This window comes from Diabrotica undecimpunctata, chromosome 7 (genome assembly GCF_040954645.1).
Source record: "Diabrotica undecimpunctata isolate CICGRU chromosome 7, icDiaUnde3, whole genome shotgun sequence".
NCBI classification, from domain to species: domain Eukaryota; kingdom Metazoa; phylum Arthropoda; class Insecta; order Coleoptera; family Chrysomelidae; genus Diabrotica; species Diabrotica undecimpunctata.
Window position 1 is genome coordinate 136,393,569 of NC_092809.1, and position 24,092 is coordinate 136,417,660.

Below are 24,092 nucleotides of genomic sequence, written 5' to 3' on the forward strand. Positions count from 1 at the left end.
GAGATTATTTAATTTGGAATAAAACTCAGGGATCTCCACTCCAGTTGTGAAATAACCAGTGCAATTTATATTTATCTTAAATCCTGGAAACTATAGAATGCAAAAGACTGAAATGGTATGACCATGTCCAAATCATGTATGATCAAAGATGGTCAACGAAAATACAGTAAATCCCCACCAACCGCAAGAAAAAGGGATATTCAAAAAGATCCTGAAAACAGGAAGTAAATGGTGCAATGGAAGATAGGATTTATAAGCAGATGACTGGATCGATCGCAAGCGTTGGAAGCTATTATGTGAGACACTTTTTTTATTGGTAGATATAAAGGCCAAAACTTAAATCAGTTTACTTCAGCGTATTATTAAAGGCGAGTACGTGATTTAAACAACCTGAAAGACGTTAATATGAAGTTCTTGGTTTTTGAGCATAGTAAGATGGAATATAACTATATTTTTCGGCAATTAATACATAATTCAAACTTATAGGGAAAGCCTTGTGGCCTGAAGATTTGAAGCAAATCCTGTAAGGATCATACTATAAAAGTTAACCAAAATCTCAACCTTAAATACATAACTACTAGATAACGAAGATATAAATAATATGGAATCAAAATTAAGGGAATGGCTATGTTCGCTTTTTTAAAAAATTCTCCATAGTAGTATTTCAATAAAGTGCCTATAAACTTTAAAAGAAACTTTAAAGAAATTTTTAACAGAATCGATTGCAAAATCGTATAGAAACTACCTGCGGAGCAAGTTTGTTTCCGACTAAAAAATCCAGGACCACAGAATGATTTTTCTTGGCGCATCACCTGAAACAACAAATTAGATACTTTGTCTTGGCATAAACGCAACGTATATTAAATATATTTTAAAGGTATTTGTAATATACCTAACCATTTTTATATAAAACTTGTAGTTTATAGAATTTTCCTTAATTTTTCTCACACGCTAAATAAGTAATAATGGAGATAATAGAAGACATGTTGTTATAAATACCCATCCGTTCTAGGTACCAGGCCTAGCACACCATCGCTGACTTACACTAGTGTTTAGCGACCACAAAAACATCTGAGTAACGAGGCTGCATTAATTTTGCATCAAATTTCCACAAAACTCTAGGAGCAGAGGAGGACCTGATCACCAGATACTTCGCTCATTATTGCCAATATGATATTGGTATTTAGCGATCTCAAAAACTACACTGATTGTGTATGGAATTTCTTTAAAATTTTGTAAATGAGGTCCGTTCTAGCCACCGGGTGCCTCGTACGTCATCGCCGACATGATATTATTATTGTTCAGCGACAGCAAAAACTCCTAAGTAACGAGTTCGAACTGATTTTGTATTGAATTTCTACAAAACGTTAGGAGTAGAGGCCGTCCTGGGCACCAGGAGGGGCATCAAAAACCATCACCATTAGGATATTCGTGATCAGCGATCCCAAAAACTCCTGAATAACGAATTTGCACTGATTTTATACTGAATTTCGACAAAACTGCAGAAGACTGCACCCCGGCGCACCAGGTACCTCAGAGACCATCGCCGTCATGATATCTGTTTTAAGTGACCCCAAAAACCGCCAAGTAGTAATATTAAACTCATTTTCGTCAATTATTTTCGAATTACAAATTTATCATTTTTCATCACTTCGAAATGCACTTTGGAAATTCACTTTTTATTTCCACATCATCATTTTTGTTCACAAAATGTCGGCCTAATTTTGTTCACTAATATGAATCGAATGCAAAAAGTTTTATTGAGAGATCCTACTGAAAACATTTGGTAGGTCTTGGGTTGTTTACTGCCTTATTGCCTCGCTTTTCTTTAAAACATGTAAATGTTTTGGATTAATTATTTTAATTAAAGGATTAGGAATTATTTTAACAAAAACTATTCTTTGTAAGTCATCATTGAATATGAAAGAATAAAAAGTTTTTTTATTGCCGGAGCAGGAAAAAATGTAGTCGAATGTAAAAAAATATAAATAAAATAACAATGTTTTATATATATATATATATATATATATATATATATATATATATATATATATATTGTTATGATGTATTGTTTGTTTGAATGATGAGCAATGAGTATTTTTAATAATATAGGGTTTTTATCGCGGTTCTCAAAGAATTAGTTTGTAAGTACTTTTTTAAATTATCTTTATTATAACTATTATGAAACACACATATATATCTAACCTAGTCAATGTAAATTTAAAATAAACTATCTTTAAATTGATATTCTTATAAAACTAATTAAATTCTATAGACAATGTAAAATTTAAACAAACTATCTTCAAAATTGAAACTGTTATGACACTAACTAAATTATATTAACAAAATTTTGTACCTTTCTTTCACTGAATGCCTAAATTAACTGTTTTCCACTATATAGATTCTAATCACCACTGAATGTCTTCGTACTTCGGTTATCCTTGTTTTTTGTGAAATTACTTTTTCCAATTATCATCTTCTACCAATTTAAGATATATTTTTCTTCACCAGCATTTATAAACCACCAAGCAAACTAACAAACAGCATATTTATTCTTCTTTTTACTATACCAATATCCAATTATTATAAGTTGATTTATACTCTCCAATCATAATATAATTTTAATTTCTTCCAATATCCAACCAATATTCTTCTAACATACTTTTTTAATTATATTAAACAATTGGACTATTTGTAACTGATTCACTGACTCCAACTAACTTTCATATTTCTTACTAAACTGCCTGACTAAAAACTTTCTGACTGACTGACTTACTAAAAACTGCCATCTTGAATCCAAATCACGGGTATTTATATCTTTTCAATCTTCCAGAACCATCTGGTAAGAAATCATGTTCGATTTAGTTCTATTTCTTCTATATGGATGTTCTCGAAAAAAGTATCTGTTCCATCTACCGACATAATCATTATTCCAGAATGTTCCAACATGAACAAAGGTCAAATTCTGCATTCTGGAGAATTCGTTAATGTTCTATTGATAATTTTGTTTACATTTAGGCTTTTCAGATCAGAATAAACATTTAAATCATTAAATATATATAAATTAAACATTTTAAACTAACATTATTATTATAACCCCACTTTATATTCCTAAAAATTCTTAATTTCTGTCAGTCACTTACTGTATAGTTGGTTGCCTATGCACATGGCTCACTTAAATATATTTACAACATTAAAATACAACTTTTTACAATTATTATATGCTAATTTCTTAAAATTGCCCTCACATAAATATATTTTTATAAAATTTTCTAGTATATATCTTATTTAAAATAATCAAATACTTTTTTATATCTAATATTATGTAGTATATAACTTATAAATTAATTTTTTAAACAATATCATTTCAATATATATATATATATATATATATATATATATATATATATATATATATATATATATATATATATATATATAATATATATACAGTAACAAATTATGGCCAGTTGTATTCATAACCTTAACACTGAATGATATTGTCCCATTTTATGATTACTTGGAAACACCCTTCCATTAAAGATCATTAAGTGGAGAGAGAAACTGTTATCATGGCAATGAATATGATCGAGCTTAAGGAAAGTGAAAGGGGAGATAATATAACCCTAAAGGAGTTTAACATTTACCGTAAAATAAATTCAAATAAATGATTCTTAGTGTAATGACATTGTTCTTAAGCTAAAAAGAACTACCATCCTCTGGCAAGTTCTTCTTAATCCTCTTTACATTTTTTTTATTAACAATTAATTAAAAAGGCTACAGAAATAATTACGGGAACTACCGGGGAATTTCGTTTATTAGCGGTATTAGCAGATTCTATAGAAAATACTAAAATATGAAGGTAAATGGGTAAGCATAGAGGTAGAAGATAATTATAATAATTCTTCTAAACTAAAGTATTTTATTGAATATACTCGTATAACCTTTTCTTACAGCTTATGGTTAAATATGTCAAATATTATGATTGTTGATGATAATTTGCTGATATATGTTTTCTGACATGAGTTTTTCTAATATTATTGAGAAAAATGTTTGTTTAGTTTATGTATTTTTGAGTTACTTCATAAGTTTCAGATTAAAATTTATTGGCGTCTATTTTGTTTTACAGTTTAGCTTTATTCCGTGTTTCTTGTTTTTCTTTGTCAAACTGTGATACGATGTTATCTATTTATTATATATCGTTTATCTATCTGTTTTTTATCTGCATTTTTTGCCATCTATATCCTTACCTACCCCAATGAAGCTCCCTGACTTGAGCAACGTGGTCTTCGTTGAGTATTGTGTACGAGAAGCTTTTTAATATCAACTTTTGTTAGCTTTTTCGCGACAACATTATACTTAACTTGGACATACCACTGGAAAACCGGTTTAGAACATTTTCAAAAAAAAATATGTAATGGATCAGATTTTAAATGCACAAAAAGAGAAAGAAAATAAATTATACAAAATTTTAAGAAAGAAGGAAAAAAAATAAATAAAGAATACCATTTACCATTATTTATTTCATCAAATTATAATTTGAAGATTATTTTTTCTCATCTATAATAATTTTTTTAAATTTGGGTACTGTAATTTTGCGGGTCTGGCACCATAATTCCACTTCCAGTATTGATAACACTGCTTGAGTTGTACAACAAATTATACAACAAATTGTATGGTCTGTGGGCCATTAGGGGCTCATAAAGTAAGCCACGATAGTCTTTGAATACGAACTTGGTTGATGAACATTTTCGAATAATCATAGATTTACCTATGTATCAATTTATTTCTTTAAATTTTTCTATTATTATAAAGACTTATTTTTCTACATTCTATAAAAACAATTGAAACTTCAAACGATATTACAGTGTTTAAAAGTATTGTTCTGATATTACGTTATCTTTAGTATATAATTTCACATAAAGACAAATTAAAAACGTTTCAATTAAACGTATCAATTATTTATGAATTTATTAATTTTTAATATACTGTCAGTTCAATCCGACTATGAATTATTTATGAAGTTTCTTCATCCTTATAAAGTTTTTATTGTTTGTATTTAAAAAATACTACTAAATAAATATCCGAAATTATGTAAATCTGAAAGTGGAACTTTTTGATATAGTGAGTTGTTTGGTTTTCGAAAAAGATAGACTGCATTTAACGTTGAAGCTTCTGGAATACTGAAATCATACTCAAAAACTGAGAAAATGTTTTTATAATAATTAATTATAATAAGTTACTCAATCTTTACCAATAATTTAAATATTTTAAGAATTTAATATATATATATATATATATATATATATATATATATATATATATATATATATATATATATATATATATATATATATATATATATATATAGTCTGAAAAAGCGATAAACGCTTGTCATCAACGCTGATCAAATAGAATACAAAACTCAAATATTTGGGTGTGCAACGGAAGATAGGGCAAAGAAGTACTCTTTTTAGTAAACCAAGCTTTCGCAAATCTTTATTTGCATCATCAGGGTGCTACAATAAACAAAATTAGTACAAAATACAGAAAAAGAATTATTTTGCATCTTACACTAATTGATTTTGGTTGTCGTGATGTTTATCAAATGAAATTTAAATATGTATTTGTTAAAGAACCTTTTTTTAAAAACAATTTTGGATAGTTTTCGTCATCATTTGTAGGGGTCAAATGAGTTGCTCATTTCATTTGATAAACATCACGACAACTAACCTTAATTAGTGTAAGATGCAAAATAATTCTTTTTCTGTATTTTGTACTAATTTTGTTTATTGTAGCACCCTGATGATGCAAATAAAGGTTTTGCGAAAGCTTGGTTTACTAAAAAGAGTACTTCTTTGTCCTATCTTCCGTTGCACATCCAAATATTTAATTTTTGTATATATATATATATATATATATATATATATATATATATATATATATATATATATATCTAAAATAACAGCTGATCTGGTAGATGAAAATAACCAGTTAAAAAACCAACTGCGAAACGTAGGTTTTTCTTGGTCATTCCCAAGTACTTCTTTTATGTTGACTCTTCAAGGTTACTTAGAGTTACCCTGGAAAGTTTATTAAGCATATTAAGCATCCTTGCCCTTCACCAACCAAAAAGATACCCAGGTCCTAAGAGTCTTCGGCCTGCTGCCTTCCTAGATAATTGGTCAGCAATGTGGTTGCCTTTACTCCTATTGTGTCCTTTAACCCACCTCAGGATGATGGTATTACCATCCGAAGCTTGAGTTAGTGACTCGTGATACTCCATTACTAAACCTGATGTGACACGTGGTCTATTCAAGATTAGTAGCGCTTGTCTGCTATCTGTGCAGATCATTATAGTTTTCCCTGCTATACCTTTTTGGGTTATCTCTTTTGCGGCTATGGAGATAGCAGTCAGTTCTGTCTGAACTAAGCTGGCATTTTTGCCCATACCCCACTTTATTCTTATGTTTAGTGATCTGGAGTATATCCCGAATCCTGAGCTTTCTTTCATTTCGGAGCCACCGGTGTATATGCAATAGGCATTTGCCACGTTTGTCTCCATATACTGTCATGTTTCGATTTTGTAGGGTTTGTTAAAGACAAACTTTGGTTTAATTAAGTCGCAGCCTGCCTGTAGCAGTGGTAGCGCATCCAGCTCTCCCCGCCAGAAACGAGTTCTCAATTGTCCCATTCCTACATCAGGGTTTGCACCAGCTGAGTGCAGTCGCATCATTGTCACTAGCGCTACCTCTTTGACATATATCTAGAGGCGTGATGCCAATGATCAACTCCATTGCAGCAGTTGGTGTTGTTTTTATGGCATCTATTATATTTATGCAAGCCATCCGCTGAATATGGTTTAGTTTGCTAATCGCTGTTGCCTGTAGCACTCTTGGTACCCAAGCAATAGCTCCGTAAGTTAGCAATGACCTAATGACAGCAGTGTAGACCCAGGCGATCACCCTGGGTGTAAGGCCCCAGGTGCGTCCGAACATTCGTCGACACTGCTCATAGGCAATATATGCTCTTTTAGCTCTACCATCTAAGTGTGAGTTCCATGTTAACTTCCTGTCAAGGGTAATACCAAGGTACTTCACCTCGTCAGAAAAATTTAGACTGTAGTTTAGAATCCTTGGGGGTATTAAGCCCTTGATTCTTCTTTCCCTGGTAAAGAGAACCATCTCTGTTTTCTCAGGATTTATAGATAGTGAGTGTCCCTCACTATCTGTAAATGATAAAATAAAACCCATGTTTCTATTAGTCAAAGAGCAACTTGTGATCTCTCACATAGTGTGTTCTCAAACTTACCGCTTTGCAGGACAGCAATATCGTCTGCATTGGCTATTGTGTAAAAACCGTTGCTGTTGAGTTGGTCAACCAGTGTATCTAAAACTATGTTCCAGAGTAGTGGTGATAGCACCCCTCCCTGTGGACACCCCCTCGTAACCATGCCTCTAACAGAAACGTTTTCTACATTTATGCTTATTGCTTTATTAGAGAGCATACTGAATATTTATTCTCTTACGGCCAGGGGAACATTCCTGACGTTGAGCTGTTGGGTGATGGTTGGGAATGTGGTTTCATCAAACGCTCCCTCAATGTCTATAAATATACCTAGGGTGGATTCTTTATTATCCAGGGATCTTTCAATTCTTCCCACTATATGGTGCAGTGCAGAATCGGTAGATCTTCTCAAAGTATATGCATACTGATTTGGGTGAAGTGGTTTATGGACCAGAACTTCATCCCTTATGTACCTCTCGCATAGCCTTTCCATCGTTTTCAACAGAAAGGATGTTAGGCTAATTGGTAGGAAAGCCTTTAGTAGGGTGTAGTACATCCTACCTGGTTTTGCTATGAAGACCACACGAACCTCTCTCCACTTCCTAGGAATATATCCCAGAACCAAAGACGCTGTGAATATTTCCACGAGATGCGGCAGAAGGATATCCAGTCGCCACCGTAGTAGGGCTGGATATATGCCGTCAGGCCCTAGTGATTTGAAAGGGGTGAAGCACAATATGGCCCATTTTACCTTTTCCTCATTAATCATTGTTCTGGCGAGATGCCAGTCGTTTATTGAGGGTATGATTGCTTCTTCTATCCAGTTTGGTGCTGTTGAGACACTAGGACCGGGAAAGTGTATTTTCATCAGGACCTCAGCACTTTCGCGAAGGTTGAAAGTTTTGTTCCCATCTTTCTTCGTTAGTATGTCGACATGCCGATGTGGGTCCTTTGAGAGCGCTTTTTGTAGCCTGGAAGCCTGCGGGAAATCTTCGATTTCCTCACAGAAGGTTCTCCAAGCAGCTCTTTGTCTTTCTCTGCAGACTTTTTTAAACTCTCTGAGATTTGATTGATGAGAATTCCGATCCTCTCTGAGTTTGGTGCGTTTTGCTCTATTAAAAGCTGTTCTTGCTATATACCTAAGGTGTTCCAATTCAGTGTACTACCAAGAGTTGGTTTTGCGAATTTTCTGGACCATCCTTATTGGACAGGATTTTTTATAAGCATAGCTTATTTTGTTTTGGATAGATACCGTATACCTTTCCAATTCTATATTAGTTCCTTGAGTTGAAGCCTTTTCATTCCGCAGAACATCTTCTAAGAGTCGGTTGTAGAGTTCTACATGCGTCCTCCTAGGGTCGCGCGATTTGATAAGGCTTTTTTTCAGACTAATATTATAGGTTAGCCAATCACCTAGTACAATATGTTGAATTGATATATAAATGTGAGATAGAAACTTATAACCAATAAATATTTAGCATGCTTTATATATAACAAAATGTCCATGAACTATTATTATATATCTACATTAATGATTTTTTTATTGACTACTCGTAATATCATGCGAATAGATAAAAAGGACAAACAGAAAAAAACAATATATTTATTTCAACAACTGCAGCATGAGATTTATTATTTTAAAAAACATTTTTAATATATCCAATAGGTCCAATATATCCAATAAGTAAATGTTGTAAGTAAAAAATATTTTAAAGTTTGTCTGTTTGCTCTTTTTTTTTAATATGACCTGTGTCAATTAATAATTTTAAAGTGGACTCACATTATGTCTTGGAGACCACGAATTGCACATTATCGAGGCATCCTCTAGTATTCGACTCTGAAAAAAAGATAAACTCACATGTAACGGACATATATACTGGTCATTTTTTGAAAATTTACAATTTTTATCTTTTATTTTAATTTTAGAAGTTATGTTAACTGCCTATCATGCCTTCTATTTAATATTGCACTAGAGAAAGCGATAAGAGAATCTGGAATAACAACCAGAGGAACTATTATTAATCTCAGCGTACAATTACTAGCGTACGCCGATGACATGGACAGGCGGACATGGTCGAATCATTCAAGGCGCTTGAAGCAGCAACAAAAAGAATGGGACTAGAGGTTAACACTAGTAAGACGAAGTATATGAAAGTATCAAATTAAATACAAGCAGCACAACCCGAAGATCTAACGATCGGAATATATACTTTCGAAGGAATAAGAGAGTTTATATACCTAAGCTCACAAATTAATCAGAATAATGCAGTAAGTGCAGAAATTAACATACCGATATATCTGGCAAATAAAGCCTATTATGGATTAAAAAAATTTTTAACAACAAGCCTAGTTACAAAAAGAACGAAACTAGTGATATACAGAACTCTTATCAAGCCCATCCTCACATACGCGACGGAAACATGGACGATGACAAAGAGCGATAAAGAACGTTTAAGATGCTTAGAATGTAAAATCCTCCGGCATATCTATGGAGGAGTACAGAAGGACGGATTATGGCGCAGACGCTATAATTTCGAACTTTACCGCCTATATGACAAACCTGATATTATTAGGTCCATCAAAATAAACCGGCTGCGGTGGTTTATTTTGATGGTCACATAGAGAGAATAAATGAGATGGAGCTGCCAAAACATATTTATAATCAAAGAATAGATGGAGTGAGAAGGAGAGGCAGACCTAGAGCACGATTTAAGGATCAGGTGGAGGAAGACTTGAGAATCTTGGGAGTACGAAACTGGAAAGCCAAGGAGAAAAATAGGAGAGAATGGAGACTCATTATGGGTTGTGGAGCCAATGATGATGATGATGAGTTAAGTTAACTGGAGATAATTGTAATTCGTGAATGATGATATCAAAATGTATGTTTTAGTAATAAAAATACAATGAAATTACATACTAATTAAAGTTATCAGGAAAATGTATATAAATACAGCACTAAATTAGATGGACAGATAGACTAGACATTAATAGAATAAAATATTATCAATAATAATGAATTCAGTACACGGATTAAACAGTAGATAATGAGAAAAATAAGAGAAGACGGGAATGATTAGCTCTGAGGTGAAGAGACGCCCATAATGCAAACGAAGTTAAAGCGACTACCGGTTTGCAGCCTGGAATTGAACATCCAAAGAGAAAAAGTCGAAGTAGGCCCACTACACTTTACTAACAATAACATCATAAAAGCAATGAGAATACGAAACTTGGACGAATAAATAACAAAAGGAAACATTAACATTGACCTTTTTCGTCATCAACCATCCAGCTAAGCAGCAACAAGATCTTTTCGATCTAAATGTTTTTCGTTATACTGGAAGTTTTTCAATATATAATAAAAAGCTTTATCTGTATTATAAAAATATGTATTTTACCTGTTTAAATATTATTTTACATATTGCAAATTGTATAAATTTAGTTTCACGCAGTTTTTATATTATAATTGGTATTCCTTTTGACGTGACAACGTCTTAAATTAGGTTGTGGCTCGGAGTCACTCATGAAAAAGTGTAACGCCCGCTCACGTCTGTTACGATGAGTCACCGAACGAGAGAGAGGCCCGCCTGACCGGCGAATGCCTTGCGTCTCTCTCCCACTCAAACATGATCGGTCCGCTGCGCGCGCAGCACTAGAGAATTAGGCGCGTTGAATCGGTGCGTGCTTGTGTCTCTGTCTTTCTCGAGCGTTCTTGGCGTTGGAAAACCGAGAAAGCGTCATAATACAAGTTCACACGTGTGGTTAAAGTATCGTCAGCTGTGTCTGTAGTGAAAATGTGGAGTGCTTAAATTCGTCATTTACAACAACTACAACAATAAAGGTAAATAATTGTACACTAATATTTCATTATCGTAAACTATGATTGATTGATTAATTGTTAGATTGACACAAAAGTTGAGAAACTGAGTTTATAGGTTATGTCATACTATTGACAAATGTTGATAGTGTTAAGTAAATTATTAGTTTAAATCACTCTGCAATCAATCGTAATTCAGTCGATTGAGAAGAAACAACGCGTTTCAACTGCAAACAACTATTGTGCAATTTAATAATATTCATATCAATAAATATTCTACCGAGAAAAAGACGTTGTCACGTAAAATCTTCGCCCGTAAAACCGACTTTACAGGCAACCGATTTTTTTTGTTTCATTTGAAAACCTTTTCTTATACTTACATTTTTTATTCATTTACTTTAAATTTAATAAACTTATTTCTATGGAAAATTTCTTATTCTCTAGAATTTAAATCGTTTTATAGAGTAATTATGATTTAAATGGGAATAAGCCACAATTAAAGGTTAATGTACGTTTATTGACGTTTCAATTTCCACTTCGGAAATCGTTCTCAAAATACAAACGTTAGTAAATTGTTAGCACTTTACTAACGTTTGTATTTTGAAAACGATTTCCGAAGTGGAAATTGAAACGTCAATAAACGGACAACAGCAAATAAAAACAAAAATATTTTAAGTAGATAGTTTGCAAAGCAATTATATTTAACTTCTAAATATCAAAGTTTACGTAGAAAAACCGACTAATAAGAGTTTTGATGAAATTAAAATTTTATCTGAAGTCGTACAGATATATATTTTAATATTTTTCATTCAATACATTAAAACGCACAAAAAGCAACACCCGCAAAGAGATAGGAATCAAATCGTTCCCGATAAACCCATCAAGCCGCGAAGTGCATTAAGTGAATCCCTAATTCAATAATTCCTTTCTAGTTTATGGCCCGAATGTCTGCTCGTAACACGTGCGTGTAATTTTGAGTCGCAATAAAGTGCCGGGGGTTGGAATCCTAACCGCCCAAAGCGGCGTGTCGTCTGTCGGACCTTAGACATGGCATAACGCGTGCGGCAAATTGGAATCTTGATAATTATTTGTAGTGGCAGCACTGGCAGCGGTTTGTTTTGTGGGAACGACGCACCACTTTTACTCGATTTCCTTTATCTTGTACAAAAACGGTCGTGTATGGTTTAATACGTTTACAAAGTGTTAATAATTTTTAACACGATTTGTGGCATAAAAATAAACAAATGAATAAAAAAAAATCGTCTTTTTTTTCTTCTCAATATTTTAGCAAATTTATGATCACTCAATAATTGATCAAATCATCATCCGTCTAGTAATAGAGTAGCTATGAATGGGATCCTCTCTTTATCCTCTTATTGAAAATATTACAGATTAAATATTCATTAAATATGAATGATATGATATTGCGCATATAACGCTTATTATAAATAACGGTGTTACAAAAACACTGAAAAACTCCTCTTAACATACTTAGGTAATAAAAAATCAGATAAAAATCTCCTCTTTGGAGGTTAGTCATTTTCATTGTGCATTAAGAAATGTACTAGATGCGATAAATTACATATAAAGAGCTGTACTAAGTGCTAATTTGTTTACAAATGTGAGAGCAGTTGGAAAAGGGAAAAAAGGTTTATTGTAACTGAGAAGATAAGTTTAGAGCTCTGCAAATTCATCCCATCATCAGGTCTAAATTGCTTAACCCATAACAATACAGGGATTAAAAATAAGCAGGCTACTAGCTTGGTGTTCGCCAGAGCGGTATTGTTGAATGAATCAAATTTTTGTGCATAGAAATAAGGGTAGTGCCTAGAGGGAACACGAAGAGAGAGAAAGTACTGGATTTATGTATTATATATGAGTAATATGCATATCGACTGTTTACCTTAAACTTCCGTTTGCTTCATTTCGACTGTTGCAGTTTCGTATTTTTGTATAAATATTTATTAAATATTACAGAAAAATTATTTCAAAATCGTACCGACAACCCCATATAACTGCTGGTAGTACGCATCGCAATAGTAGAGATCATCACTCGTTTTATGGATTAAACGACGTGTTCCCAGCTATCGTATAGCTAAGATGCATGTTGCAATCTGCAGTCTTTTTTATACCCGTCTCACTCTAGCAAAACAATGTCATCACATTTAGTTGGCTTCCAGGCCGTGTGAAGAGCTGATTTCGCGCATTAGGGGATGGGACATGACATTTAACAAGTCCTGAACTGTGACCAGACCAGATTACCAGTATATTTGTGTTTGTGTTTGCACGTGTAACCTAACCTAACCTAACCATCTTTTCTATAGTAACTTTGGTCCTGACCTTCCAAGAAGATAGTGGTCTTCGTTACACGATAGCATTTCACTACTTTTACTTTACGTGATAAAGTACATATTCTATATACACCAATTACATTGTTTGCTGTTTCATAAAACAGGCCATTCACGTTCCGATTTTTAGTCCGACTAGTGGTCCAACTTCCGCAGATAGATCTGAAATTGGACCGTGAGTGGGCTGGTTGGATTAGTTGGACAAATATATATAATAGTAGTAGTAGGATAAAAATAAAAGTATAACATTTAACAGCAAGACTATAGATAACTAGAAAACTACTATCTTGGCACAACTATCAATCACATAAACTATTACTCCAAAGCACTTGAATCAAAGTTCAAATATAAAAAGCACTGACCTGGTAAGCAAAACCTGAAATAAATCAGAAGAAACTGACACTGACAAACCTGAAGAAAATCAGAAAGTTATTTTGTACAAGTGTCCCGATACAGGACGTGAGAATTAGGGTAGTAAGATAATATTATGTCGACTCCAGGAATGAAAGGGCGGCAAATAGTAAGAAACTGAGAGCATTCAAAATACAGACATACAGCAGAATCCTACAGACATCAAAGTCACGAGAAGGATTTACTAGGGAATAAAGCAAAGTAATCATAAAAACACGAAAGCTGCAATACCTGAAACATCCCACTCGACATGTTTCGCGTCGGAAGATATACTGTGCTTTAATTGATTGTTCAAGAAAAGATCCAGAGCAAGAGAAGAATAGACAGGAGAAAAATCTCATGGCTGTGTAATTTGAGGGAATGCCCATCATTCTCTAGTCAGAGAAGTCGCATCTAAGGTCAGATTGAGAATCTTGGAAAGTAGAAGGTCCTTTAAAAGAATTATTTACTGCATTGGTTAAACTTTTTCTTGCAAATTTTATAGAATCTATAATTTTGTTTTAAAAATTTTCTTGTTGATATCAATAACCGCAGTAAGTTCCCATAATATATCTTTAATTCTACGCCAATGTATAGAACTCGTGCCTAGAATCAACTTGAAAGGGCCAAAAAATAATGTGAGAAAGCTTTTATTCATTCATGTGCTCAATTAAAAGGTAAGGGCGGAATAAGAGAAATAAAGCAGAGCCAAAAGGCTATTTCTATATCTCGCTTTGTCGTCCCCTTTCCCTATTAATGTATCCATCCTTTTTCGCTATTTAACCCTCTCGTTGTATTTTCTCGTCGCTGTTTACTGATTCTCTTTGTGTGGTACTTGAAACATTCATAATTGTTATTATAGGAAAGGATTTGTTTTGAATAATTTCGAATTCTTATTGCCGGTGAAATGTTTCGCTCCTTTTAAGAGCTAATATAATTTAAAGCCTGGCTTACACTGGAAGGTACATGGTTAGAAGAAGCTAAGAGACAGTTCGATTTTAATACTAACTCTTTCTAATGTTACTTGTTTTGTATAGCTTTCACAAAAAAAAATAAATACTGTACATGTGGTACAGTACAAGTTGCAACTTAAATACTCAGGGTTATCAGCGAGTTATTAGGTTAAGTAATTAATACAGTTGGTAATATAAATTTATAATGTACAGTAACAATTTTAAAAGTAATTTTTGCTTCAATATTTAATGCGTAAAGTGAGATTTTAAGAAACAATTGGCAACAAAGTGGTATCCGTGGTTTCTTCTAGGGCAGTTTCTGAGTATTCGGGAATGTTGTATTTCTGTCGCTTCGTAATAAATTCCGAGCACTGTAGCTTAGTATCACTTGCAGATTAGTATTACCCCAGTAAAGGAAGAAAAAAAAACTTATACATGAAGGTTCTAACAGAAATATGACGGGTAAATCCGTAAACAGCTGATTTTGGTTAATTTTTTTTAAACAATCTTAAAAAGTGAAATAAATATTTTTTGCCTGTAAAACACATACATCCTAGAAAAAAAGTGGTTAAGATAAAAGTTAAAAATAAAAATATATTTATTTAAAGAGTTTACAAATTTAAATATATAAACAATTGACCGAGAAATATGAGGGGTAAATCCGTAAACAGCTGATTTTGGTTACTTCTTTTAAACAATCTTAAAAAGTGAAATAAATATATAAACAATTGACCGAGATAATTGCCTTATTTTACGTTATTTTTTTAACAAATTATAAATGTTATTAACTTTGTTTTTTACATAGAGACATCTTATATAACCAGTAAAAATTTTGGCAGTTAATGAGTTAATATAGTGTGCCAAATTTCAAACAGATCAACCAGATAGTTTATAAGTTATTTAATTTGTTTATCTTCTTCTTCTTAGCCTTCTGTCGTCCATGTTTGGACATAGGCCTCTCCCAACTCCTTCCATCAGTCTCTATCCTGAGCAATATATTTCCAATTTGTTCCGGCTATTCTTTTAATATCATCAACCCATCTCATCTGTGGTCTTCCTCTTGGTCATAGGTTGACCCATTTGTAGTTTTGAAGACGTCTTCTAGGGCTAGGTTGAAAAGCTTTGACGATATTACATATCCTTGTCTCAATCCTCTCTTAATGGGGATGGGATTTTAATTTTCGTCTAGTTGTACTATCATAGTTGCATTTTCATATATATTATGTATTAGTTGCCTATACCTTGAATCTATTCTACAATTATTAATAGCTTGTTCTATGGCCCACATCTCGATACTATCAAACGTCTTTTCATAGTCGACGAACGCAAGAAATACGGGTAGTTGGTATTCATTTGACTTCTCTATCAATATCAATATAAATTTCTCAAAGCTTCATATACCTGGGCAGAGAACTAAATAGTCAACTAGACCACTCAAAAGAAATTAGAAGACGCATTGAAATAGCAAGATCTGGTTTCATGAATATGCGTAAAATACTCTGTAACCCCAAGCTATCAGTCTCAATAAGATTAGATAAGATAGAACACTAAAGTGTTATGTGTGGTCTCTATTACTATATGGCTGTGAGACCTGGACATTAAAACAGTATGACGTCAATAAATTAAATTCATTTAAAATGTGGATGTACCGCCGAATGCTTAGAATGCTTAGAAGCTGGACCAGCAGAACTACGAACGAAGAAGTACTGAGAGCAATGAACACACGCCCTCATCTGGTCAATACTATCAAAATTAGAAAGACGTCATATCTAGGGCACATAATGCGCCATAGGGAATTTGAGCAGCTCCAAGTAATATTAGAAGGCAAGATTGAAGGTAAAATGGGCATAGGACGAAAGAAAAAATCTTGGCTACGAAACATCAGAGATTGGACCCACACAATAGGAAATGAATTAATTCGTCAAGCCCAGAATAGAGAGAAATTTGCCATATTGATCGCCAACCTCAACAGAGAAGGCACTTAGGAGGGAGGGATCAATGTTCTCATTGTCAGCAGATGGTCTGATGTACTATATCCTTTGCGGAAGTCAACCGGTTGGTAATTGTCCATTTTGTAGGTTAACCGGTTGTTAATAATTCTCATTAATTTGTTTATACTGGAGAGAAATTATTTAGAAAGAACTGTACTGGCAAAAACAGTCACTATATAAGAATTCTGTAAATTGACATCGATTCTTTGAGGCCTCGTTTTTAAGTTGTAATAAAAACACTTTAATATTTTATTAAATTTGTTATTAAAAATCAGTTTAAGCAAGAGGTGACTGTTTAGCTTTTAAACATTTATATTAACTGATATTTTGTATGTCACTCAGTTGAAATTAGTCTCAATAAAAAACTGGTGAAAAAACAAAATTTCCAAAAAAAAAACTGAACCGTCTATGACCAATAACAAGAAACAAGCTGAGATACTGCTGCGGACAGTTCTCCCCCCCCCCCCTCCACTTTTCCGAGACGGTATTTTACGAGTACCATCAATTTAACGAGTTATAACTTTTTAGTTCTTTACTGTATATGTCAGCTATATGTTGGATCATAAAATTTAGATCTTCAGTTAAAATCTGTGCAAGTTTCGGCTCTTAATGCTAATGAACAATGAAAATACGATTTAAAAAAAATGGTATCTTGTTTCCTATTTGTCATACAAAATTTTGTTTTGTTTTTAAAAAATGTGTTTTTTATCAGCTCAAAACATTTTCAGTCAGACATTTTTCAAACTGTTTTTTAATCCCAAATTTAATAAAATTTTGAGCTTTTTTAATTATACTTTCAAGACTGAAACTCCAAAGCATCGATTGCGATTTACAAAATATCTGTATAGTAACTGATTGGGCAACTACAGTAATTGAAATAATCGCTATCCGACAAAATCCAATTGAATTACTTATAAACTATTTAGTCGATCTGTTTGAAATATAGCACACTTTAATAACTCATTAACTTCTAAAATTTTGAGTAGTTTTATTACATATTATTATGCAAAAACCAAAGTTATTAATATTTATAAGTTACTGCATAAATAAGGGTTTCTTGAAATTATCCCGGTCAATGCTTGATATATTTTAATATTTAAAACTCTCAAAATTAACAAAAATTTTATGATCTACAACTTTTATTTAAACCATTTTTCTAAAATGTATAAGAAACGTTTTATAGGCTTTTTTGTACTTTTAACGATTCTTTAATAAAAAAAAACAAAGCAAAAATTAGCATAGTTGTTATAACATATCCCTCATATACTTTTCTTCTTCTCAACGTGCCCTATCAAGTCCTCTTGACGTTGGCGATTAACATGGCGAAACTGTCTTTGTCTTGAGCTATTCTAAAGAGTTGCTCAGCTTTCCTCATTCCTGTCCACTCCCTGATATTCTTCAACCAAGAGGCCTGCTTTCTACCAATTCCTCTGCGTCTTTCGATTTTACCCATCATAATAAGTTGAAGAATATTATATCGGTCTCCCCTTACTACGTGTCCAAAATAGGCCATCTTTCTACATTTGATGTTATCAAGCAGCTCGCGAGCAGCATTTGCTTTCTCAAAGACTGCCACATTTGTCAGCATAGCCATCACAAGACTCAACAGAGTATCAGACACAGTTTCCGAAGTAACTGTTTTAGTCGAACATTGTTTTTTTTTTAGAAATATTTATCATTTTCAGTGGATTTGTTGCTCTACTGATCTCACAATAGTACTATCTACTGGCTGAAAATTTCCTAGCCACATGTAAGCCGTTGTAGCATTCGCCAAGCCAGGACAGTAACTCAGGCTAGGATACCGCGATATCTAGCTTGCTATCCTATCTTGAAAAACTAGCCTCGTGTAATCCGGGCTTAACAGTGCATTAAAAGTTTGATCAAACCAATAATAATTGATTCCCTTTGTACAATTACTACTAGTCTCTATTAATTAGTAAATAACCTAATACAATTCCTAATTAAATGACAATAAAAATAACATTCAATTCACTGCCTATCTTCTACGATATCAATCAATAAATACGCGATTAGAGAAACATTAAATAAGTTTTTACGATTTTCCCCGCTGCCATTCGATAATTAACTTTGAGCGTGTTACAACAAATTTTAACGGTAATGATAAACGATTGCGTTTTATTTAAAATTTATAGTTGATTTGGTGTTTTGACCTAGGAAGACTAGTTCATGAGTTAAAAGTATCGAGTAAATATAAAAAATGGGATAAAATGCATCGGTAATTTATACAGTTTTAATTCTAGGTGGAACTCGTTGAAAAATTATAAATATAAAACTCTAAGAACAGGCTTTTTTTCGTTTTTTTTTTTTGACTGATAAGCCATAAAACTTTGCTACATTTTTTAAAGGGCATCCTACACTTCATCTTCCTTTTGATTTGTAATTCACTATTCATTTAGTTGGGGTGTAGAGTTGTGTTATAGAGGTAGTACCTTTTATTGGAACAACCACATCGAGCGTCATAGACGGGAGATGGTTATTGATAAGTGATCCTCATAAGATAACCAACTCTCACTTATGGCTCCACGTGCCACACCCCAGACAACTGCATTGGTCTGCAGGCTAAACTAAGTGAGGGTAGCCAGATATGGCGAAAATTTCACTGAGTGATTGCCGGTATAAGCAGTCCCCCACTTACTGACCAACGGCTTCGGGCGGATGAGTTAGTGAGTGTTTAGGGCAGGCACTCTTTTGCCCTGAAGTTGAGAAATCGGCTCCGAAGGCGGATGAACCAACAATGTGTCAACGCCATAGGGATCAAGCGGGCAAACGGAAAACCACTTGATTACATATTCCAGAGCACGTTATGAAATGACAAACTAAAGTAACAGAGTGATATGCGATCCGGCAAGCAACCGGTGCCACGTCGAGTCCGGGTCGACGGGTGTGAAATGGACGACCAAGCAGATGAATATGGGTAACCAGGCTACATCTGCGAAATTGGTAACTGGAAACCCAAAAATAAAACTACGTACAAAACACCGTATAGCCACATGGAACGTTAGAGAACCTTGAAAACTATATATCAGAAGACACTGGGAAGGTCAGGGTCACTGAAAATTCAACTACTATAAAATATTCATGTCGGGAGCCAATAAAACCGGTCAAAAAGGCGTAGCAATACTGGTACAGAGGAACCTAGCAAAACCTGTATATGAATACCTTCCAATAAATGACCGCCTAATTAAAATTACTCTCGATGGACAGCCAACAAAGATCCATGTACTACAAGTGTATATGCCAACATGCGATGGAACAGATAAAGAAGTGAAAGAGATGTACCAGTTGTTAAACAGTAGCATCGCTAATATACCCAAAAAATGACCAGTCATAATATTGGGTAATTGAAACGTAAAAATAGGTAAAACAACAACAGAAGATCTGCTGAAAAGAATAGTTGGTGGGTTTGGAATAGGTGAACGAAATAAGAGAGGAGAAAGGCTATTACAATTTGTCATCGACACTGAACTTAGTAAAATAAACACCATGTTTAAGCATCATCAGCGAAGACTATGAACTTGGACTTCACCGGGGGAGATATAAAAACCAAATACATTATATTTTTGTCAGCAAACGAAGGAAAAGTTCAGTAGTCAACCTAAAGACAAAACCAGCGGCTGATTTTGGAACAGACCATAAACTGTCACAATCCAAATTCCGTATCAAATTTCGTAAAAAACCGAAACAAATAAAACAATTAAATGTATACCTAAAGAGCCTGGAAAATACAAAGAAACGCTAAGATATAGTAACACACCAAACATTACTGGCGATTTCAATGAAATATGGGAACATACAAAGACGTGGATTATAGGCAATAAATATTACAAACCCCAAAGAAACCCCAAGGAAAGAAAAACACTGGATGACTGATGACATTGAACCTAGTAAAAGAATAAAGAAAAAATATAAACAATGCTTAAAATACAACAGAAAGTGAAAACAAGATAGCAAATGTAAAGAGACGCATAAAATCAATAGAACATAGAACATAGACGCATAGAAACAATATTGTGAAATGTTGTTTCATAGTGACCATGAAGACGTGAATCCAGAAGAAATGTATGACGAAAAGGAACCACATATTTTAAAATCGGAAATAGAAACCAAAATAAAAAAATAAAAACTGGAAAATCTCAAGCAGAAGACGGAATCACGGCGGAAGCACTTAAAGAAATGGTAGACATAGGAATTGAAGTAATGTTCAAACTGTGTAATGAAATCTGGAACACAGGATAATGGCCAGATGATTGGTGTAAGCTCACTTTCATACCCATTTATAAGAAAGGCTTACCAACTGACTGTAATAACAACCGCACTATAGCCCTGATCTCCCACGCAAGTAAAGTTCTGCTAACTATAATTAACGAGAGATTAAAATCAATACTTCTACCACAGATCCCACAAGAACAATGTGGATTTGTCCCTGGAAGAGGCACACGAAAACAAATTCTCAATCTCAGACAAATTATAGAAAAATCTAGAGAATTTAATCTAGAAACATATTTGTGTCGACTTTGTCGACTACTCGAAAGCGTTCGATAATGTAAAGTGGCATAAAATTTGGGGAATACTGAGAGAAATGGGTACCCCCCGAATATCTAATATACCTACTGAAACAACTGTATATCAACAATACAGCAAACGAAAGAGTTAACAACATATACTCCGAAAATTTTAAACTAAAAGCCGGTGTTCGTCAAAGATGTATTATTTCTCTTATGTTATTCAATATATATAGCGAATACATCATCCGCATTGTATTAGAAGGATGACAAGGAGGAATCTCAGTCGGAGGCCAAGAAATCAGCAATCTCCGCTATGCTGACGACACTTTAGTACTAGCATCATCAACAAATGACCTTGAATACATCATGTACAGACTAGATACGATTAGTCGTAAATATGGACTTAAAATTAAGGTACAGAAGACCAAGGTAATGATAATCGATCGAATTAGAAATAACCAGCCGGAAATACGAAACGTAGCTGGGTTTGAAGTGGTAAGCCGTTTCAATTACTTAGGTTCTGTTATCACAAACAATGATGGATGCAAACAAGAGATACGCCAACGCCTTACAATGGCCAGATCAGCAACGGTGAAACTTACTAAAATCTGGAAAGATACGGACATAACCAGGAACACGAAACTGCGCCTAGTACGGACGCTTATCTTTCCTATCGCTACCTATGCGTCAGAAACTTGGACCATTAAAAAGTCTGACTCACGATATATAATTGATATATTGACAGAACTCGACATCAATACTAGGCTTACCACAATTATCAACCAATATATATTGAGGTACTTTGGACACATTACCAGACGAATGGAAGGCATAGAGAGGTTGGTGGTCGAATGCTAGGTAGATGGTAAAATAACCCGAGGAAGATCGCCACTCCGATGGTCAGACCAAATAAAGTGCGCTACCGGTTGCTCTCTGTTTGAGGCAGCACACCGCGCCCAGGAGAGAGAAGAATAGATAGCAACCATTCGTCAAATACCATAACGTTACCACATCCTTACGAAGAATAAAGGATAGAGGAGGAGGAGGATTCGTTTAGTTAATCGACTTTCATTCATTGTGTTTCTATCTGATATATCACGATTATCTAATATTCGCTTTTCTGTGCCTTGTTGTACCGACTTATTTCCTCATGTCATAGTCCCATCTTAAATTTGGTCGTCTTCTTGGTCTCTTGACGCCTCTTGGATACCACAGTGTAATTCTAGTGGACCATCTATTCTGTTTTTCTCGCCTAATCTCCTGCTTACTACCATTTTAAAGATTTAGTCTTGTGGAATACACCAGTGCTATATACTAGCTATATAGCTAGCATACATCGCTCCATTGGCCTTTAAGAGACTTTTATTTTCGCTATTATCTCTTTCTTTAGTGTTCTAGTTTCGCAGTTTCATTCGTTTGTTGATTTCTGGGAGCAAGGAGACAGATTTACCTATTAATTGTCGCAGGTATATATACTCTCAGATACAGTGTTGTTTATTATTATATCTTGGACATCCAATAGCTCGTTGTACATGGTTTTTGTTTTTGTCAAGTTCATTTTTTGGCCGACTTCATTGCTAGCTGCATTTGGGTCGCTTTTAAGTTCTTGTAGTGTTGCAGGATTACTAGCAATCACAACAGTACTAGCCATCAATGGATAGGCCTTTGTCCTGCCAGTTTGTATTGCTAAACATATTTTCTTGAGTTGCAGTGACGAGCTTTGATAGTGGGAAATGCTGAAGTGTTTTCATAAATTTTTACTTTAGCTTCTTCTTGTCTGTATATATTTGCTAAAGTCTCTATGTACGATTTGTCAAAGTTTCTATTACTTCCTGGAGATATACAGAATCGAAAAACTTCTCGAAATCTATGAAAATTATACTAGCGGCTTTTCATATTATTTAGCTCTACTCATTAGTTCTCGATGCGTGTTAATATGATCCAAAGTAATGAATCTACTTCTAAAGCCAGTTTGTTCCCTTGGCTGTGCAGCGTCTGATGTTGATAATCTTTGTGAATATCTTGTATATGATTGGTAGTAGACTTATAGATCTGTAGTTTTTGATATCCTCTTTGCTACCTTTCTTATGAATGAGAATTATGTTGCTTTATTCCAGTGGTCTGATATGCATCTTGATCTTAGGCAGTTCATAAATAAGCCTGCTAAAATTTTCCAGGTTTTATTGCCAGCGTATTTAAGCAGTTCTATTGTTATGCCTATTCTATTTTAGCTTCTTTACCGCTTTCTATCTATTTATTTCTATTTCGCTTGTCGAATCTACTTCTTCGGGAAGCACAACTGGTAATCTTCTTGGTTAGTGATTGCTTCCTCAAATGTTTCATGGGCTTTGTATAGTTCTCTGTACAATCTAGACACAAGTTGTATTATTTCATTTCTGTCGGTAATTCTGGTATTTTCGTTTATTGGAGCAACGATTTGCTTCTTCCTAATCAATAATGCTTTCCTTGTTGTTTGTTTTATAATTTTCGATTGCATTTCCTACCAGTCTTTCATTGTATTTTCCTATGTTTTTCTTAATATCTTTCTTTATTGTCTTACAAAGTTCTGTGTATTGTATTCTCCGCATTCACTCTCATTTCGTTTTTTTTTGTTTTAGCATTGTTTTGGTTTTATCAGACAGTTTACTACGTTCATGATATTGTTGCAGACCTTCTTGGCACTATTAAGGATCATTTCCATTAATTGAGAGCTGTCGATTTTTTTATCGATAATTGTCCTTTGGTAGTTTTCTGAGTTTTCTTTTAGATTGTTAATATTTATA

General features: G+C 33.8%; 1 protein-coding gene across 1 annotated transcript in view; it reads right to left on the reverse strand.

Annotated features, from left to right (window-relative positions):
* The window catches only part of acj6 (abnormal chemosensory protein 6), a 211,192-nt gene that overhangs the window by 88,191 nt on the left and 98,909 nt on the right, over positions 1-24,092 (reverse strand). Inside the window, exon 2 of the mRNA XM_072539583.1 lies at positions 9,068-9,124. Coding sequence (XP_072395684.1) covers positions 9,068-9,124 — 57 coding nt within the window. The remainder of the gene's footprint in view (positions 1-9,067; positions 9,125-24,092) is intronic.